The 21,771-nt window shown below is 40.7% G+C and overlaps 1 protein-coding gene across 1 annotated transcript in view; it reads right to left on the reverse strand.

Moving 5' to 3' along the window:
- The window catches only part of LOC308400802 (uncharacterized protein), a 68,705-nt gene that overhangs the window by 18,099 nt on the left and 28,835 nt on the right, over positions 1 to 21,771 (reverse strand). Inside the window, exons 3-8 of the mRNA XM_080888781.1 lie at positions 13,344 to 13,407; positions 8,658 to 8,906; positions 7,250 to 7,310; positions 6,031 to 6,161; positions 4,624 to 4,743; positions 4,141 to 4,254 (exon numbers count right to left, since the gene is read on the reverse strand). Coding sequence (XP_080744907.1) covers positions 4,141 to 4,254; positions 4,624 to 4,743; positions 6,031 to 6,161; positions 7,250 to 7,310; positions 8,658 to 8,906; positions 13,344 to 13,407 — 739 coding nt within the window. The remainder of the gene's footprint in view (positions 1 to 4,140; positions 4,255 to 4,623; positions 4,744 to 6,030; positions 6,162 to 7,249; positions 7,311 to 8,657; positions 8,907 to 13,343; positions 13,408 to 21,771) is intronic.

A 21,771-nucleotide genomic window follows, 5' to 3' on the forward strand; every position in this document is an offset into this window, starting at 1 on the left:
CCTGAATGTTTGGGTTTAGTGAAAATGTGGATGCGCTTAACGCAAGGCTCCCATAAACTAACTCCATTTGAAATCATTCATGGCAGGCCGTTCCCACTGCCCATCACCAGTCAACCAATAGACAAAGCAATCAGAGAAAACACATTAGCAGAATGGATGTCTAAGCTATTGGAAAACAAAGAGATCATTGTACATAATCAACAACCTGATGATGTTTCTCCAGTGTCTTGCAGACTAAAGCCCGGTGACTGGGTTCTGATCAAGGTGCTCCAAAGGAAAAACTGGAGCACACCCAGGTGGGAGGGGCCATACCAAGTCCTCCTCACTACACCGACCGCTTGCAAAATTGCGGAACGACCATCCTGGATCCATCAGAGTCACTGCAGGCGAGTCAGTGAAGCCATCTAAACACAGCTGACAGCAGGCTTGCCCACTTGTTGTGATCTCGCCCGGTGGAGGGGTCAGCTTTCCTGGCCGGGGGGTCTACTCGCGACAGGAGGGTGTGTCCCGTCGTCATGAGGTGGTGGCTCTTAATAACTGCAGTGGCCCTGACCATGGCCGGGCTCCTCATCTTTGCTTCCGTGAGGGACAACAAGTCACGCAATATGAAGAAAAGGCAGACACTGTATGACAAAGGACAGTACACCAAGTTTCCCCATGGCTACGCCACTAACTTTTGGTGGCAGTTTATGAACACTACAGCTCACTGGAATAATAAAACTGACTGCTATGCATGTACCCATATGCCCCTATCCTCGCAGACGTCTGGCCTGTGGCCGTACAGCATACCTGAAGATCGCAGTTGGTGTCTGTTGGGCCTGGCAACACATCCAGGCTACGGTACTCTTTGGTCCAAGGCCAACTACAGCATCCCAGCAAAAGCAACCTGGAGGTCATCATCACCCACAAATGTGAACTGTTCCGGACAGACCTACCTACTGACCTGGCCCCAAGTCTCAGACCCACTGCCTGATGTAATTCTACTGAACAAGCTGAACGCAGCGCAACTGCCAGTATGTGTGATGAACAATGGATCGCGGGCAGTGGGGGAGCTGCCTGCTCACCTATCTACCGGATGCCACTACAAACAAAGACTCAGTACCAGACAGGATGTGCACGGACGGCACCAAGCAGTAAAGGAACCAGAGTTTCGCATCTGAGGAGGAGTGAAATTCTTACAGAGCTTGATCCCCGGCATTGGAGCTGCCGAGGTGCGGGATCATGTGGAGATCAACCGATATGCTCTGCTACGACGCATCAACTTTGACAAAGACCCTGGGACCGGCTTTAGCAGGAGAACAGAAGGCCATCAGAACGATGGTGCTGCAGAACAGACTGACTCTAGACCTGCTAACAGCATCACAAGGAGGAGTTTGTAAGTGGAGACATTTATGAAGCTTTGCAGAATTTGACCATTCTGCAGAAATATGTCACTGACCACACATCTGGAGCAGCTACACCGCCATGTCTAAGAGTAATGATTTCAAAGATGATAACAACTACAATGACTGCTTATGTTGCCGTGCCTCAAGAAGAACAGCATCCCGTTGCAATTCTGTTAGAGGAGAACTTGTAATAACTGCTAATGAATGACGTGGTGATTAAAAATGACTTGTCAAGTGATCATGCACTGATTAACACATTAGTAGTTTATGCAGGTACAATATAAGGTTTTCATCATTTTAAACATAAGGTTTTTATCCTTTATTTTTTGTAGTTTAGTTTTATTATTTTTTCTTGTTTATTCCACTTGTTATTTCATTTACTATGATTTTCATTTACTATGATTTTCATTTACTATGATTTTCTTTGTTCTTTTTATTATTTTATTTTGTTTTATTCTTTAGACCAAATGATTTCCATTTCTGCTATGCTGACATTTTGAAAATTAAAAAATTGCTTAAGATACTTAATAAATAACCTTCACAGACAATTGTTGTATACATTTAAAATAAGTTAAAACAGGAGGGAATGTTACAGGAAAAATGATTCTATGTTTCTTTACCTTCTTTTAAATGTGCAAGCATGCCCTTTTGTCTATGGTTAGATTAGTTTAGAATTATCTTTTTAGACTTTCTCAGCAAAGACATACTGTTTTGGGACATATTGTTTTAGATTGTTTTATCTCTCACAGCTTTCTCCCAGCTCTCTGCTGACGAGACTAGCGCCACATATGGAGTTGTTTATTTTATCTGTTTTGTATTTTCTTATCCTGTTCTCACTGTCTTTCCTATAAAAAGTGCCCAGCCTCTGTACACGTGTGAGTTGTTCTTAGCAGCTCACCCGTGTACACGTTTGATAAAGAAAGTAACTTTGTCTCATTGTGTCTTTATTTCTCCTGGGTTTTTTACAGAGTTTTCCCCCAACAGGAGCCCTGCAGTGAAGTTATGTGCATTCGGTTGATGCAGAACATGAATATCTTTTTTTATATTCTTACTCCTTTTTTGCTGCCAAGTCCATTTCACACCGCTGTAATTATAGCTAACAGAGCACAGATTTGAAAATGGATTTGTCTTTTGTCATTTATGTCAGAATGGCTTTTGCTCTCATATTTTTGTGCTTTTTAGCCTTTGTATGGAGTTAATAAAATAGTGGCGAGATAACGGGAAAGCTGGGAATGAGACCAGCTGCAAACCTGAGCCTCTGTGTTAGCTTTACAACATATGGGTAAGCTGAGTGACCTAAACCAGCACCCCTATTGCAGAATTACATCTTGTCCTGATTTGCATGTCACAATGATTACGTTTAAATGAAACTGAGCTCTAACACACAGCTGTAACAAGCCACAGACAGGTAAAATCAAAATATTTAAAAAAAAAAAATTTTTTAAATTAAGTATTTGTAATTGTTTAATTAACAACTATTCTACACAGTGTATGTTTTGTATATCTTTCATAGGATTTTGGCCACCTGTGGTTGTTTAAAATGTGCTACTGTGCTAATTTTGAGTTGAATTGACTATATCCTTCATATTTCTCCAAACCTGTGCCTCTAAACTCAAGGTTGTCAAACTCATTTTACATTGTGAGGCCACTTTGATCTGAAATGGGCTGGACTAGTAAAAGTCCCCTTTCTCTCACTGTAAAGGTGTTTAACTTAACATTTCATTTCTGTCCCATCTTGATAAAAGGAAAAGAGGTGCAATTCACCGATAGAAAAAAGCTGTAAAACATCTAAAAATACATTACAAAATTCAGAATTTATGCCATTCGTTATATTTTCCAAAGCCATCCAGTGGATCAGATTGGAGTCTTTCCCAGGCCGATTCTTCGTGTTTGACACCTGGAGAAGCAGAGAAAGCCCGATGTCGTGTTTATCCAGCAGAATCTGAGTCTGAATAAACGCTTCAGCATGTGTTAGAGGAGACTGCATGTCACAGCGCCCTTAAAGGCTGCTCTTGTCTTTGTGCGATTAAAGTAAAGACAGTCTGGCTTTGCATATTTTTAGGAAAAACATCAGACTACTGTACAGTAAACTGACATCCACATAAGGCCAAGAACAACAATGCCACACCAATCCAGAACACAACTGTGTATTGTTTTTGTGTTTAGCAGCAGTCTCAGCTTACATTCACTTGGCAGACACTTTGCTACTTCTTATTTTTTAACTTTCACGCACATCGCAAGAGAACCGGATGTCACTCCACAAATTCCCAATTATGCGATTAAAGTAATCACATTACATGGGAAAAAGCTCACATGAGTAAAAGACCTGATAATAAATACCTTCAAATTACTGCCATTAAAAAAAGAAACAAAAAAACATGTAATAATTCACAGTGCCACCTCTGCTTATATTAATGCAATCGCTGATTATAAGTGCTCCAACAGAGGGTCTTGATTGTTCTAGTGATACAAATACAAATGCATTCCTGCATCCCCTCCCTCTCCCCCCGTCCACACACACACACACACACACACACACACACACACACACACACACACACACACACACACACACACACACACACACACACACACACACACAGGGAAAGATGTTTAGGCTAATTTAACTTCCTCTGTTGCATTGATTAGAGTCACTCGCTGGCTTTGATCCAATAATAACCAATCACAGACAATCTCACAGCGCCCCGGCCCCTCAGCTCAGTAAGACACGAATGTGAGCAGCATCGACAATCACCATCTGTGCAGGTGTGTCCAGTCCAGCCTTCGCTACAGATGCAGCTGAACCCTGTTTGGTCTTCCACACAGGTCGCGCCGTTCATACACGGGGAAGACAAGCACGCGTGTTCCACTAAAGGGAGGAAGGAGGGGAGGAAAGTGTAAATGAAAAGCTGGTGCAGTTTTTTTCTCTCATAACGGTTATTAACTTTGACAAGCAATATTGTGGAAAAATGTGAATGGCTTATACAAATATAATATAAACAAACTAGAAAACAAACGTTGAAGTAAGAATGAATTTGTAGAGTCACACGTTACACTAGGGTTAACATGTGTGCATGTAAAGACGACTTATAAGTAGGAATTTTCTAAATAACTCCAACAATTTATGATATTTCCTCCTTGTGGCACTCAGTAGTCTTGGCCATCTCTGTGCATCTCTTACATTTGTGTAAACAAACATTACTGAGAGCACTTTTGCTGTTTGTTGACGTTGACTCACCGATGTCACAGTTGCGTCCTCTGAAGCCTTCCTGGCACTCACACTGATACTCGTTGGGCTCTGTGTTCGTACAGGTCCCGCCGTTTTTACAGGGCTGATGGGTGCCACAGTAGTTTAGATCTGAACCCACAAAATGATGCGTTTAGTTTTTAGATTTTAGCTCACAGCAAAAACAAAGTGACATAGGGGCGAATAGAAAAATGAATGAGGATGCCTTAGTCTGACTTTATTTCAGGTAAACATCCAGCGAACACACACACACACACACACACACACACACACACACACACACACACACACACACACACACACACACACACACACACACACACACACACCTGGTGTATCCAGGTCTGTTCTGTGGGCTGACTGTGCAGGCCAGTAGCTGCAGGGCTTGTTCCTCCATTGTCTTTAATCATTTCCTCGGTGCCCAAGGCCTCTTTGTCTCACTGCAGCTCTTTACAGAGCCTTTCTGAATGCGCAGAAACAGCTTAAGACCCCACCTAGTTAAAAGCAGCCAGCCCAGCCCCGCTCACGTTCACCTTACCCAAGGCTATCACCTTTCTCCTGCACAATACGCTGTCCCGTGGGCACTGGTTAGGCTCCCACACTGGGACAGAGGTAGGAGTCATATGCTGGGATAATGCTGGGCGAACTTTGCTACAGTTTGGTGGGAAAATACTGACGCTCGAAATCCTCGGGGACTTTTATCTTATCTTATACAGAAGATCATGCATGGAGAGAAGTGTGAAGAACCACGCCTCACTAAGACTGCACACACAATGCCTCTCTCTTTGTCTCAGAGCCACACAGACAGGATGAGTTATTGGTCAACATACAATACACGGCAGAGCACTTTCATCTTTACGTATGATGTAGTCTTCTACTGTGTTTTTATGTTAAATGAGTCTTTGGAAGCTCTTGTGGACAACAAAGGATCCATCAGTGTGTTGCTGAATCCAAACTCTTATAAACCTACGAGTTCATATACAGAAAACAATCAAAAATTTAAAAAGGTGACACAGTAAGTATCTTTAGCATGACATAAAGAAATAAGAGAAATAAGATTAATAATTATGAATAATCATGAATTCTGTATAACTGTGCAAAAAGGTCACTGAGTAGAAGTAAAGCTGGACAGCTGAGAGTTAGTCGGCTCGCTTTTTCCAAGAGTTTCTGTCTAAACTTTTACTTGGTTTTAATTTCATAGTGCCTGCTACGCTGTGTGGTTAAATTTACCTAGTGATTGATCACTCTGTGTGTCTACAAGCCAGCGCAGTATCCTAAACACCAACGACTCCAGTTGCATATCTGAGATACTGGAAAAAAAGGGTGGAAACCCCCTCGCTCGCACATAAACACTTTCTTCTTCTCTACTACAGAAAAGGAGTGGGTCACATGTCGGACCTTTATCACACAGCAGTCCTCCCCAGTTGACGTCGCACACACACTGCCAAGGTTCAGTGCAGCTCCCATACACACAGCCTGGGAACGTCATACACTGGTCGCACAGCTGACCCTTCCAGCCATATTGACACCTAAAAGAAAAAGAAGAAGAAGACATGAGCAGAGAGGCAGATTGGAACAACCACGAATCTCATTATCTGTATTATGAAGCTGCTGTTGCTATGATAGTTATAGAAATCCTGGAGGGATGTTTCGATGATGATTTTATTTGCTTCATTAGACTTCTGTGGAAGAAGCTGTTACTTGAAAATGCTGCACAGCACAAATTAAATCCTTACGTGGGAGCTCATTGGTGTGCAGATCAATATGGACTAAAGTGTTGAGCCACTCCTCTTAAACTTTGAGCTCACTGAATTCCAGTGTGTTACTGTAATAGGATGCAGTCGTTGCAACAAGTCAGGTTGTGAAATTTCTTCCCTCCTAGTTGTTCCACGATCAACTGTAAGTGGTATTATTGCAAAGTGGAAGCTTTTAAGGAGCACAGTGACTCAGTCACAAAGTAGAAAGTCACATAAAGTTACAGAGCGGGGTCACCAGCTGTAGAGTCAGTCTACAGCTGGCTCAACAACAGAGCTCCAGACTTTCTCTGGGTGTAAAAACTGAGCACCAGGATCTTCATGGCATAGCCAAGCAGCTCCTGCAGGTGTAATGCAATGTAGGTGGCCCCTTAGGTTTTGTAGATATAGTGTACATTCAGCCCCACTTTACAACTGAAGTTAATTTATCTGTAGAGAGAATAGATCCCTCTAATGTAATAGCTTCACTAAATCTACACCCACAACACTACTGCTGGACTTACAGGGGAACTAAGTTTGTGTATTTACAGCTTTGTGCATTATTTTTGGATTGAACTTGGTAGAGTCCCTCAATTCATCATATTTAAGTCACCTTTCTCCTGATTGGCTGTTTGTTCCAACCAGAATGCTTTGAACATAAGGTTAGTGTATATTAAAAGAAAAACTCCCATTAATTTGGCTGGCCATTTATGAATGAATGACTGAAGGGTTTGGTTTAAAAAGTTAACCTGCTCATATAAAATCACATTTTTTGTCATCTTCTGGTATTGACTAAAGTTTTCATTACTCAATTTTTATATTGTAACAGTCAAAATAATATTTCATATTTCCAATTTTCTATATCGGTACAAGTATACACTTACTTGCATTCTCCAGGTACATCGCAAGAGCCGTGGGTTTGATGACAGCCCTGCCTGCACACCGCTGCAAAGCCAAAAAAACAAAACACGGTTGGAATCATACCATGACACAATGTTTTTTTATGGAGTAGACGCGTGTATGGCGTCAGAGTATCTGCCACATCATATCAGGGTCAAAAATGCCTTTAATTAACCCTGAAAACGCCCTGAACTTCATCATCAACAGTAACCTGCAGGGGGTAACAGAGCGAGCTTCCTGCCTTCCTGCAGTCCAATCAGTGTCGTGTCGAGGAGGAAGTCAGATGAAGTGAGAAAGGGGTGAGATGGGCAGGGTTGCAGGATGTCCTTAAACTAGCTCTGTGTCCTTCAGGGTTCCCATGGTTTCCACTCTGGCTTCCTCCATTCACTCAGTTCAACCGCTGCAACATGATGGCAGCGCTCCGAGGTCACAGAGTGAGGGCGCTCAGTTGATGAGTCACACAAAATAATCCTCCACACCCTCACCACAGAAGGTAGCCAGCGTGTCTTTGCTGATGGACTGTTTCAGAGAGCAACCGTGTAATGGCCTGAAGTCTTTTTAACACTAAGACAAGCACGTGTGCGGTTATTCCTTATTAATGAGGCCTGTTCTCACCTTGTAGATTGCTATTAAAGCTGTGTGTGAATATTTAGATGACATATCCACAAAACCTTAATCACAATAATAGTTTTAAATAGTTTCAAAGACTAAAGTTAGACAGGAAAACAAAGACGATCTCAAGAAAAATTTGATTAACTTCAGGTTAGGTCAAGAAGGCTCTGTGTTTGTATCTCCTGGCTGGGTGGGACCTTTCTGTGTCAAGATTGCATGAGCTAACCTGTATCTGTGTGGGATTTTTTTTCTTTTTATAAGTCCTGCTAGACTCCAAAGATACATGTGTTAGATTATTAGTGATTCTGAAGTGGAAGTAAGGGTCTTTGTGACCCTGTGATTAACTGGCAAACCTGCACAGGGTGTGTGTGAGACAGACTCCAATATTTTTAGTTGACTTCTTTGATCTGGGCAGTTTACAAAATATGTTTGTGTGTTGAGGAATCTGAAGGGGTTTTTTTCCCACCAGTACAGGCTTTAGTAGTGTAATCCATCGCAGCAAACATTAAGCCTGGGTTTATTTTTCTAATGCTGTACCCCTGTTACTGGATAACTTAATTGTTACCATTGTTGATGGTAACAGTAATACCTACTTAGTATTTAAGGGAGCATTTTTGGCAAAAACATTGTCTTGTTGAGGATTGAAGGAAGAAAATGATTATGTGTTAATATTTGAATGAGGTAGTGACAAATACTGGATTTTTAAAAACACATACACACACAAACAAATGCACAACTTTGAGGAAACACCAGTGGACTCCTTTGTGTTCCTTTTCTTACCTATTTTGCACTCTGGCCCCGTCCAGCCCTCCATGCAGACCTTGGAGCCGCTTTGGTCGCAGTTGAAGTGGCCGACGAAGTCATTGCGGGCTCGGCAGAACTTGTTGCAGAAGGGTCCGTAGTAGTTGGAGTGACAGCGGAAACGAAGTCGGTACTCCAGGCTGAAAGAGCGTCCGTGGTAACGGTAAGTCTGCCACTGTTCACCGGGGTTCAGCATGGAGGAGAGCAGGATTCGCTCGATCAACTGACCTGAGGGAGGAAGGAAGGAAGAAATACTTTCTTTTGTTTGCTGTTCTGACACTGGGAAATCAAAGGGTGCCAAACATCTGGGGAAGGAGGAACTGTGTCCACATTCAGCAGATAAATCTAAACACTCCTTAACATTATTAGCATCAAAGCTGATATGGCACGAGTTCAATCAAATAGTCGCCTGTTAACACATCGAGCAGTTATGGAGCAACATTACCATCATATGGAGTCTGGCTCTTTTTCCATCACCCACTAAGAAAAATATCTGTTTTTTTAGCTGTTTAATGTGACAAGTTACCCACCAGTGCATCACTAACTTTAGTGCTTGCCATTTTGTGCCGAGCAGGTTGTGTACAGGTGATTTATGAGAGCTATTTCACCAAAAAAAAAACAAAAAAAAAAAAAACAAAAGAAAACCACTGGATGTTGGAATTTGTGGGATTGATAAAAACAATGAGGCTCTAAAATGCTCTGCAGAGCTGTGAGACACCACAAATATCCAAGGGATCATCCCTATGAGGCAGCTCTTTAACATTTGATTAGCTATTGGAGAGGAGGGGGAGATGCAGAGAGAGGACCAGACAAGCCCCAGGGCAACAGCGGGGCAGTGGCTGCTGCTCCTGACCCCGGAGGGGATTTCCCAGAGGCACTGGTATCCCCAAGTCACTTTCATTGCTCTCTGACAGGGTGTTAACAGACACACAGTACTCAGAATAGGTGTGAGTGTGTCTGTGTGTTGTTTCAGTGTATATGCCATGTGTGTATCTATGAGATGCTAGTGAGGATACAGGCAAAGATTGCATGATAGGAGGACAGAACAGGAAGCCTCATTGGAAGTATGTCAGCAGTGAAGAGAGACTGAGTGTACAGAATGTGCGAGTGTGTGCATGTGTGTGTGTGAGAGAGAGATTCTGCCAGAGGCAAACAGAGTCAAAGAGGAAGGGAAGCAGCTATTAGGACACACACATAACAAACTGCCTGATGGAGAGATGAGATCACTGCGGTTTGACCCAAAGGAATGAAAACAGGGATACACAGTGGTTGGTGTGTGTGTGTGTGTGTCTGTGTCTGTGTTTTAGCATAAAAAATGGGATGGGAACAGAGCGGACGTTGAGCGGACTGTTAGCTCGGCCGCTGCTCGATTCCTCTGCCGTCACCTGTAGTCAAACTCGAGGGCCCCGTTTCACAAACACTCATTATGCTACTGCAGTGCATTGTGGGTTTTTCATTATTTTATGACTCTGGCATGGCCGGGGGTTAATTTCATCACCATTTCTCTTCCAGAAAAGAAATAGAAGTAAGCGAATTATCATTCAGCACAGCAGGGAAGGTGTGTAACAGAGCCCAATTTTCGCAGTAACGTGATTAGAGAAGATGGTACAATAATATGTGAGGGGTGTGGAGGACCCCAGGAAGAATAGCCTCTCTGGCTGGTGCTAATGGGCATCCTAAAAAAAGAGAGAGAGCAAGAGACAGAAAGATTGATGGCAGAACAGCTGAAACAAGAAGCCCTGAGCTCTTCCTGAAATCACACTTTATAGAAACATAAGCAGCAGAGAAACAGAGATTGTATCTGCAGGGAGTTTAAAAAAAAAGCTCGTTTTCTTGTCTCTGGAGATTGTCCCCCTACTGTCTTGTATTAGCTGTGAAGTGCTTGCCCTTGACAATGGTGAGAAAACACTGCAGGAGAGAAAACACCTCCCTGTGACTTCATTTTGAATCAATAGCCTTGTGGAAGCCAATAGATCAGCTGAAGGTTTTTTTTAATTTGATGTGCATGGGTTCTCATGACATTTCTATGTTTATTTTCAGTTTTCATTCTAGTATAAACTCCCAGTGAAACTATTCTCACATGGATGGGGGACTAAGTCTAAACATGTGTCTTGAACTTTGGTGACAAGCTGGTCGAGATTATAATGCTTCTAATATTGAATTCCGCTTTCGCAGTTTTGTGGCTGTGGGTGTAACATCAGTACAGCTGAAACACGGGGGAGCACAGCAGCAAGTATGCTGTCAAAATCACCCAATGAATACGGGAGCAGAAGGAGAACATGGGAAAAAAAACATTTTAAGATGATTCATATTTACTGAAACATTTCGCTGAGAAAGTTACAAATGTCCCTGTGGGGTTTTTGTTCTGTGAGGGGGAAGAGATGAACGTAGTTACTATAAGCATTTGGTACAGAAGCCCTGTTTTAAAGCTTCAAATTTAGGATTTTGACAACAGCCATGTTGGTTTTTTTGTGGCAGACAGTGGCAGAAAATGCACGAATGTATGGATGGATGGAATTTGACTCTCCAAAAGCGAAGCGCAGATTTATACAAGTTATTTCCTCAGATTATTTCATTAAAGGCACAAACACGATTAAGAAATCTAGTTCAGTGACTAATTAGCGCAAATTGGGAAAAGCAGCAGCCTGTGTCAGCGTCCATCTGTCAGTTAAAGCAGACCTGCTCCTAACTTTAAGCCTTAATTAGTGAGTTATAAACAAACTGCACTGTAACTGTGTTATGAAGGCTGTAGCTTTATTTAAAGCCCCGGAGGTTGATGTTTGGTGCGTACACAAAACATCCAACAGCATGTGAGAAACTGTTTTCTCTGTGCTATTGCCCTGGTGGCAGTAACGCAGTAACAAAGGCACTTTTGCAAAACTTCTGAGCAGGAAAATTTAGTTCAAGAATTAAATAATACATTTTTTGTTGACTAGAAAACCCTTTGAAATCTGGGGAAATGGCAGCACTGCAGAAATTAGATGTTACAAGAACTGCAAGGCCCAAAAGATCAACGCAGGCCTTTTCATTTTTTCTTTATGTACTTAATGACATGTTTATTTTCTGAGTATATTATCCTGTATGTTGTTGTGAAATCGTACTTTGTGTAAACATTCAGTCACTGACTTATGAGTTAAAGCTGATGCAGCCTGGTGTTGCAAAATTTCCAGCCTCCATTAAATTATTGGTTATTACAGAGCGCGTTTACTCATCTTGATGATTGCTCAGGAGGCTGCAGTTTGCTGTTTATTCGATTTTCACTGTTGTAGTGACAGGTGTTTCCATCAGGTCTATATGTCTGTGTCGTGCAATAAAGTTAAATAAAAGACTGTGTCCTTCAAAATAAACATAAAACGGGATAGAGAATATGTAAAACGACTGAAAGAAACTAAATAAAACCAAATAAAGGTGCCAAAACCTGCTGCATATTACCTACTTACTGTGAACTACTGCAGGCATGTATGAAGTTTTATAGTCTGACTGATCTCATTTCATTGCTGTGATACCATCGTGTTTCCTTATCTAAACGGTTACTTGTCAGTATACTCAACAAAAACATAAAGGCCAAAGACCAAAGTTGTAACCAACGGGAATTATCCTTTAACAGATCAAGGTACGCCCCTGCACATTAACACTTAAGCTACATTTTATTTGAAGAAAACTCTGTGAAGGTCACACCGTCTGTGCTCATAGCACATCACATTTTCTTGGTATTTCCAAGAACCGTTTCAGAAGGTACAGTTATGCTCGGTAATCCTTTCTGATTTGCAGCACGGCCCGCTAAGTCCATTCAGACTGCTACCGAACGCCTCTGTTTGGGCTGAGCTAAGCTGTCAGCCTAGTGAACAGCTTTAGGCCCAATGTAAGGGCTGTCAGGAGCTCAGGTGGAAACGGAAGATAATGCAAACAAGATGTAAGAGCGTCGCTGGAGGGCAGAGCGAAGGAGAGACGGAAGGCGAAAGAGAAATGTGAGGTGAAAAGTTTCTCATCCTATCAGCCATGTTCTGGGTAGCACCGAGGTTGAGAGACCGCAGTGCAGTGGTCCCTCAAAGGAAGGATTGTGGCATGACAGGAATGAGGAAGGCACAGAAACATCTGTCTGGCTGTGCTTGTGTGTGTATGTGTGTTGCTTTTTATAGCATGCCGCTCACATTCCCTGTCACGGAGCTTTTCCCGATTATGAGGAGGAACAGCACTGAGATGAGCAGGAAATTAAAGGGTCTGGATAAAAGGCCCACTAAACTCGTTAGATCACAGACATTAAGACACAAAGGATATTTTCACATTGTTTCATCATGTCAGACAGCAAACGCTCATAAACAAGCACCCGTGTTGTTTTCCTCTATAAAACTGTTGATTGTTAATATTTAAACTCACAAGTAACTCTTTTCTTGATAAGATAAAGCTGGAAATGCAGTAAAGACGGCTCCATTTTTTAAACGTGTCACTTACCTTCAACACTTTAATGGTGTTTTAAGCGATGACGGTATATCTTACAAAGGCTCTCTAGCTTCAAACCTCAAAACATGACATGTGTGAGGATGAGGGGAATAATAACACCCTCACAACTTTCCTTCTGTTTATTGTTATTTAATTCAGCCCCCCTTTTATTTACATTCCTGACTACACATGAATAAAAAGGAACGCAAGTATGTGCAAACACACCTTCGACTGAACTCGATGTGTCATTGTCATAATCCAGAGCCTCCAACACCAGTGAGAACGACTTCTGTGGGAAAAAAAACACAGAAACAACACAGTCAGTGTGATGACATGCAGAGGGTTTTAAAAAAAAATAAAATAAATTAAATTACACAAAGAAATTGTTCTCTCCTTCCTTCCAGGCTCTTTTCTCAGACTTTCGAACATGTTTTAGCTCACAATTTTCAATTTCAAATTTAATCCAACAAATTTGTGTCATTTTGGTCTTTATCAGGATTTAGCTTTCACGATTAACCAGTCCTAGAAACAAATGCATCGGTGTAAACATGGGTTTGCTGAGTAGGCTATGAATGCTGAAAAATGGAAAGGATTATTGGCAACCTCAGGCACAAACTCGCTCATTACAAAAACAAGACCTGATGGGGAAGATGAAATGACTGTCATTGACTTCATGTGAGGCTGATCACTTCACTCCATTCTGGTGTCTGGCCTGATATAAATGTAATAACTGTAGTGGAGTCAGTGTGGCGCTTCAATGACTGTTACGTGCACCCTTTTTTTCTAGCTTTAGTAATACACTTTAATTAAATTCAGAGCTTTAAGTGGACACATAGCCAGCCTATATACTCTTATCTCATAGTGCAGTAGCAGAGGACTTGAGCATACATGACTTTGGGCTTACAGAGATACACACTCTGGATAGATAACAGGTGCTCTTCCTTGTGTCTTCCCCTTTCCTGATGCATTTATTCGTCCTATAGACCAGCTATGAATAATTCAAACCAACATTACAGTTCTTCTCGCTCCCTTTATGGGTTTCTCTATCTCTGTACATTCACCGGCCGATCCCTCCCTCTGCGAAATGCACCACTGCCTGTCATGCAAATCGCTCCACCATGTGCATTGTGGGTAAGGTTCTTCTAAAGGGTTACATGAATGTGTGGTCACGTCTTTGCTGAGGGACAGCACTGCCCGGGTGGGGAGTGGGAAGTGAGGTGCTGCAGGACAAATGGATGGGAAGCAGGTGATGGGCACCGGAGGTGACCGAGTGAGGGAGAGGTTAAGTGCGGTAGGTCGGCCCAAAAACATCCGAGGCAGATAGAGGCACATTTGAAGAGCAGAGGAGAAGATGAAGGGTTGCAATGAAGGCGCAAAATGTTAGGGGAGCGAAAATTGTGCAGCGGAAAGCACTGAGTCAGGAATTTGTTTCAAGAGGAAGAGCATCCAGTGTGTTTGAGAGGGGAGGAAAAGGTGAACCAAATGATGGTACAGATAGAGAAAAGGACAGAGAAAAGGGGAAGGGAGGATAATTACTTGGGGGATATGTAAAGAAAAGGGCACAGAAAGGTACAGCAGGGGAAAAACGCCACTGTGGTAGAATAATTATAATTTGTAGGCGTCCTGGAGTTTCTCTGATTCAGATATACGCCCGGAGGAAGATGGAAGAAAGGTCAGAGGGAGGTGAAACCAAACGGATGATGATACAAGAGAGATGATTAAAGGAGAAGACAAAAGAACTGATGTGATATGATAAGAAATGGTAGTTGAGTAAGTGGGTGAACTCCCACACACTATACTTGGATGTCGTGGCGCTAATGAGATGTGCTGGGCTGCAGAGGGCTCACGGGCAGTTCATTAAGCCTGGGAGATAGTGGGTAACCCACAGATGGACCAGCTGGACTCATTAGGCTTTGGCTTAAAACTCTCACCTGAAGCAATGTTTGGTATTCATGAATTACAGCTCACAGCTACACTGTTGGATCTTGAGACGACTTTTTATGAAATTAATTCCATACAAGATCCGTGCTGGAAGAATGAATCACATCCTCAGTTTAAGTGAAATACCGTTACAGTTGTGTACTTTTTCCACAACTAGATATCCTGCACACACACACACACACACACACACACACACACACACACACACACACACACACAGTTTTATCAGCAAATGGTGCTTAAAATATTAACAATAAAAGTATCCATTCCACAGCAAAATTTCTCTTATTATGTTATTATGTGTTTTTATATGACATTATTGGAGTGTTTATACTGAGCCAGCAATGTTTAAGAGCCAAGGCTCCAGCGACAATCATTTAAATTCATTTATATTACGGGGTTTCAGTGACAGAGTGCCAGTTCAGGGAGCTATCTTATAACTCACAGCTGCACAGGGAAAAGGCATTCATTAAATACATCTGGTTATTGTTTGTTATATGTCTGTTCAGAGGACCGTGCTTTATGTCAGTCCTTTCTGGGCCAGTTGTGTTAATCACCTATAAGGGGGCTTTTGCCTTTCTTGCTGTAGCTGTAAAGGTGAGACGGGTTTATTCTGCTATGATGGCTAAAACAGAAGAGCTGAAACCGATGAAAATGCTTCCTTTATCTCATTCAGTTTGAATAAAAGGAAAAAACAAAGTCATGTTTTCTTTCCCTGTTTAAATAGTGTAGTCAAGTCTATCACAGTGGTTAGCACCACTACATAACAGTAAGAAGGTCCTGGGTTCAAATCCTCAATCTATCTGAAGCCTCTCTGTGTGGAGTTTGTATGTCCTCTCCCACCTGCACAGGCACACTCTGGGTACTACAGCTTGGATGGAATCTCTTTGGGATTTAAAATAGACGCATTTTCTGTATATGGTAACAAGTATTGTTTGCACTTTATGGGCATGCGTGTTTTTGTGGTCACACTCTGTGTGGAACAAACTACTATCAAAGCAGCAACCTACAGGACTGAAAAATGAAGCCAGCCAGGAAGTGCCAAAAACTGCAGTTCCGTTATTGGCCACTGGAGGCAGGTGCCAAAAGTGCATCAGTCCCCATTGACTCTGATGTTAAAAAGTCCAACTTTACAGCACAATAATGTTTACAAACAGGTACATCTTCTTGAACTTATTTGAAACAACAACAACAACAACAACAAAAAATTAATGTGGCTTCCTATGTGGTGCAGCCTGTCCAAGGAATTTGTGCTTCAGTCTTTGTATAGAAACACTATTTTCATTTTTTCAAAGTGGTGAATACTTTTGTTTTGGTTTTGAACTGTTGTGGGTAATTTTCACACAATCTCTTGGTCACCCTTTGCAGGTTATAGTAATTATTTTTTATTTATTTATTTATTTATTTTATTTAAAAACAAAAACAAATTATAGCCTACATAAAGATCAATTATGGCAGCATGAAGCTAATGAACTACCTCAAAACTTAATATTCAAGTGAAACTAAGCAAATGCACTTGGTTGCTCTTCAGCACTGCCCAGAAGATAAGGTTGACACATCTTTGCAGCAGCAGTTTGATAAAAAAGAATGATGCTGGAGGTGGAGCTTTGAGACTAGGAAGACAACTGTGATGAACTGTCCACTCCTATAAAATGCACTGGTAGCGTTTTCACACACCCCCTCAGCCTTATCATCTTTACAATCACCCTCCCTCCTCCCTCACCCTTCCTTCCATGCACTTTTTTTTGCCAACACTCTCGCTCCAACGCTATGACAAAAACTTATTCACTTGCCTGCAAAGCACACACCCTCACCTCCCACAATTGCATGCATCCAAACTTATAATCCAGGCTCTGATAAAGGAAGGGTGTATCTGCACTGAGGTCTGTTGTTCTTTATGGCAGCCAGCAAGGGTCAAACTAACCATGGTTGCCAAGTTAAAGTCACAACAGCTAAAACAATTGTGTCCGTAGGGATTCATATTATCACAGCAATATAAACTTCCTAACTGTCTTTCCAAAACATGCACAGTCACGCCACAGAAACTTGGTGAAGATGTCGCAAAGACTAAAGCTGTTAGGGGCCAGGATCGAGAAAAGTAACCTCCTACCCCAACAAAAAAAAAAAACAAAAACACAAACAACACAAACAAAAGTGATATTTTTATTTTATCCCTACACAAACAACCTTTTAATATAATGTTTGTGCGGCCTGTGGTGATTATGACCAAAGTGATGATAGCAGGAACTGGCAAATGGACAAGATGTGTGTGTGTGTGTGTGTGTTTAGAAACAGGAAAAGAAAAACATGTTCCATTTCAAAGTGTCTGTTGTCCTGAGACCAACATTACCATGATTTATATGATTTATATATGATATAACATGTTTATGATGTAACACAGGCGAAATCAATCAAGCAAAGAAAATCCACAAACAACGACAACAACACCAAAGAAACCCACAGCTAAACAAAGAAGCCTCATGTTAGGACCTACAAGTGACTTTTCAAATCAACCTCCTGGAGTCTTCAGTTAAAGCTGCATATTTATGATGATGATAAAATGCATATAAGCATATCAGGTTAACAAGATAAAGAAGCAAGATAAGGAACCAAGCAAACAGCTTTTTTTTTCAGTGTTATGGAGGTGATTCACTTCTTAGTGATTCTTGTCTTGCCTACATCGCACAAGCTAGCGCGACCATTTCTGATTTCCCTGAGAAAATTCCAGGGTGATGATGCATGTCTTAACAGAAAAACTGCCAGATTTTAGCTCTACCATTATTTGTTTGCTATTAAAAAATGTTTTGCTCATGATGGTGTGATTTCTTTGGAATATCACAATAAACTTATATAAACACACACACACACACACTGTCTTTAAGACCAGTCATCTGATGTGACACTATACTGTAGTGTTGCAGTATAATGTACACCTCATATATGGAAATCTGTGATACAAGCTTTAACCCTCTACTTTTGTTTCAAGCTAATTCATGCTCACATTATTTGATGCTGAACTTCAGCTACACTCTTGAAATTCCATATGCCTGAAATCAAGGCAGCAGGTATTTGGCCTGTGAATGATATACCTGAAGAAATTATAGATATAGATTGATATAGACATATCTATTTGAAAATGACTCTAGAGAAAATTCTGTTTAAGAAAAGCTTGAAAAGGCACCTGACTTTACCACAAGAGCATAGTTTTTTATAAACAAACTAATAACAGTAGAGTGCTAAAATTTCACAGTTTTCCTGTTAAGATGTATATGGGGCGATCGTGGCTCAAGAGTTGGGAGTTTGCCTTGTAATCGGAAGGTCCTTAGGGACTAGCAAAGCGCTATACAAATACAGGCCATTTACCATTTATATCATCACCCTGGAATTTTCTCAGAAAAATCAGAGATTCTCAGGCTTTTGAGATGTGGACAGTTGATAGGAATGACTCAAAACACATGAAATTAGGCATTTGGAAAATAATGACACCATTCCTGAATGAGTCATCTGCTCTCACAACAGTAAGAGAGCTTAACAATTTTAAAATTACAGGCGGTAAAATCACAGTACTAGATTTTAACCTTCCCAAATAGAGAGCGTAATCCTAGCTATGGTGGTCACTGTAGGACAAATAACTTTGGCCATCATTCATTGGAGAGTGTAGACTGTCACTCCGCTGTTAACCTTATCTATAAATATCCATGTCTTTACTCTGGAGAAGGCTGAAAAACTATGTGAAAGAATTCCAGTACAAGTCAGTGATGCTAATTTCTGTCCAATGACAGGGATACTGAAGTGAGTTGTTGAGCACTCCTGTTTGATTCTCTGTTAGCCTCTGTTAGGGGCTGTTTTTACTGCTGTTAACTTCTGTTAGCGACAGTTTTTGTCACTATTAGCTTCTTTGTAGCTGCTGTTAGTCTCTGTTAGTCTCTGTTAGCCTCTCTTTGCTGTTTTGCCACTATTATATGTTGTTAGCCTCTGTTAACCACTGATTTTGCCACCACTAGCTACTGTTAGCCTCTGTTAGCTGCTATAAAGAGGCATTAGTAAAACTTTATTTGAAGTGGATCTAGCATTGTCAAACTGCTTATCAGATAGAAAGTATGAAATCCTAACATTAGATGGATATTGTTTAGCGTTAAGGTTATTATGATAATACATCAGTTAGTTGGAAGATGTAATGATATATTAAGCCACATATATTTATTAGTACAAAATAGTTTTTTCCATTTTAAAAAACCCTCAAAAAATGACTGATTTTACCTGTAAAATGATTTAAAGTTTTTTTGCAGCAATCCTAAAACAGAGCACACGAGCCTTGAACTTACTGACCTGTTGCTATTGTTGATCTGAAATTTGCATGTACGTCATCACACTTGCCAGTTTGAATTTGTGCTGCACTTTTCCTCGCTCACTCTCTCTCTCACACACATTCACATACTTCTTTTTGTATGTAGCAGCTGTGCTTCTGTCAGCCTGGATCATGTGCTTAACTCCTTTGTGTTTTTCTAATAGTAATAGTCTTAAATAAAATATGCTGATGTCTCTGTTTGTGAAACATGCCTGACTGTAATGGTTTTTGGGTTTGTTATGGGAGTTCTTTGGTTTTCCTTGTTTCTATAAATTATTTTGATGTTGGGTCGTTTTTTTGTACCCGTGACTCAGTTAGGTTACTGATTATAGTTTTCTGATTTTATTTAGCTTCACCTTGATATCTGTATGTCCATATTTAATTTGAGTTTTTTTTAAAATATATATATATTATTTTATTATTCTAGCTTCTGTTAGTACTTAAAATTAATTTTATTAGATTACTTGTAGTTTAATTTATTAGTCTTGCCTTCCCTATGTCATCCTGTTTTTTATAAGAGTCCTTCTCATTAGTCCTTGTCCTTGTCAACTCCTAAACTTAATTTAACTTTACAAAAACTAAATATTACTATATAGGATTTTGGCTCTTTATGTCTCCTCCTGAGATCAAACTGGTGATCTTCAGCTTATAAGGTGAGTATGTAAACGATTATTTTATAGAAAGGAGCTAAAAGCTAGGTAATTAGCAAAAAAAAGCAGGGCAGAAAGTCCTAAAGGCAAGATTACCTCAAATATATATATCTGACTCAAAAGAGTTTTGACTTGATATCATATCTAAAGCATTCTAACTTTTAGCTTTAGCTAACAATGTATTGGCTTCCCATCATTACTCATGCTGTTGGAGTTTAGCATAGCAATAAATCTGCATTCTGCTGTTTTTGTCTATGTTAGCTACTGTTAGCTTCTGTTAGCCTTTGTTATTTTAAAGTTGAAATTATTTACTGTCATTGTATGTACAACAACATTACAGTGTCTTTCCTTTAACAACTGCAAACACTCCTGTTTTGCAGTTCTTACTCCTGACAATTAATTGTGGCAAGTTTCCCACATAATATTAAGTTGCTCACTAAGTTAGAATAGACGTTTATGGGGAAATGGTACTCTCTGTACAGAGAATTGAATACTATTGAATTTATGGTCTCAGTTACTCATTTGTTATCATATTGTTAAGCCAATTATATAAATTTTTGTCAATCTAAGTTTCGAATGAAGGATTGTCTGGGGTATGTTCATTGACTTGCAATGATGAAAATTCTCATTAGGAGTCTTCAAAACAGGATTTCACAGACCACGGGGTGATGTCGCCGTGGCTACATTCATCTTTTATTCTGTCAGTGTTGCTTTGTCTAAACTAACAATGTCCTTCCCCAGCCAATAATGAAATACATTGGAGGCATTTAGACTAATTAAAATAGGTACAATTTTCTTGACTTCCAGGTCTTGTTCCCTCTGTCTATTTTATGCTGTATACCGAGAAGGAAAGAAAAATTAAAGACATTTTTTTCTTCTCATGTATATTTCTCCTTGACATAACTCACCTAAATTTAATATCAGTACCATTTCTTTTTACAAATTTCTGTGCCTGAGAAATAGCCGGTCTCCCTTCTTAGTTTGACTCCCGTTTTATATCCTAAAACGACCTTTATCTCTCTTTGGAAGAAATAATCAGCTGTTGAGATAAAAGTCAGATTTAAATGAAAACCTGATTGACTAAGAATTTCAAGTCTTGACCCCGTGTGTTTAATTTCTTGTTTCTATTGTGTTTCTCTTGCTGTTCTCTCATCTTCACTGAAGATTGTGACCTGAGATTTTAAAACAGTTCTGTGATTTGCAGTTTATTGCATCCCCTGGTAGGATCTCGGATTTCATTTTAGCTCATCCTCCCTAAATATAACCAGAACAAGACAGACAAAGATTTTGTCTTTAAGTCTCAGTGCATGCTTAAACTGTGGTTCAGTGTGTTTTCCTGTGAACAGACGGGAGATATTCGATTTCCTCTACATTCAGTCCATCTAAGGAATTGCTCCTATTTCCCTGTCCCTCTATCCAAACCACTTCCCGTCTTTCACTCACTGTACCGAGCCTCTCTGAAACATCTGAGCCCGGTATCTCTGCATGTTCTTTCTGATTGTCACATGTCCAAATGTTTGAGTCTAGCATAGCTGGAGAGAACCGGGGTTTCCCAAAAGCAAGACAACATCAAAACAGCAGAATTAGTCTGGATGATAGATCGGCCCTTCCCTCAGGCTGCAGGCTGTCTGGTCGTCTCGCACAGTCCCTTCGCCTGCAGCCTCACACCGGAAAGCTGAGGATTAAAGTGGACTATGTTACGTCAATGCATGAC

The sequence above is a fragment of the Rhamphochromis sp. 'chilingali' genome, assembly GCF_963969265.1.
Source record: "Rhamphochromis sp. 'chilingali' genome assembly, chromosome: 8".
Taxonomy (NCBI): domain Eukaryota; kingdom Metazoa; phylum Chordata; class Actinopteri; order Cichliformes; family Cichlidae; genus Rhamphochromis; species Rhamphochromis sp. 'chilingali'.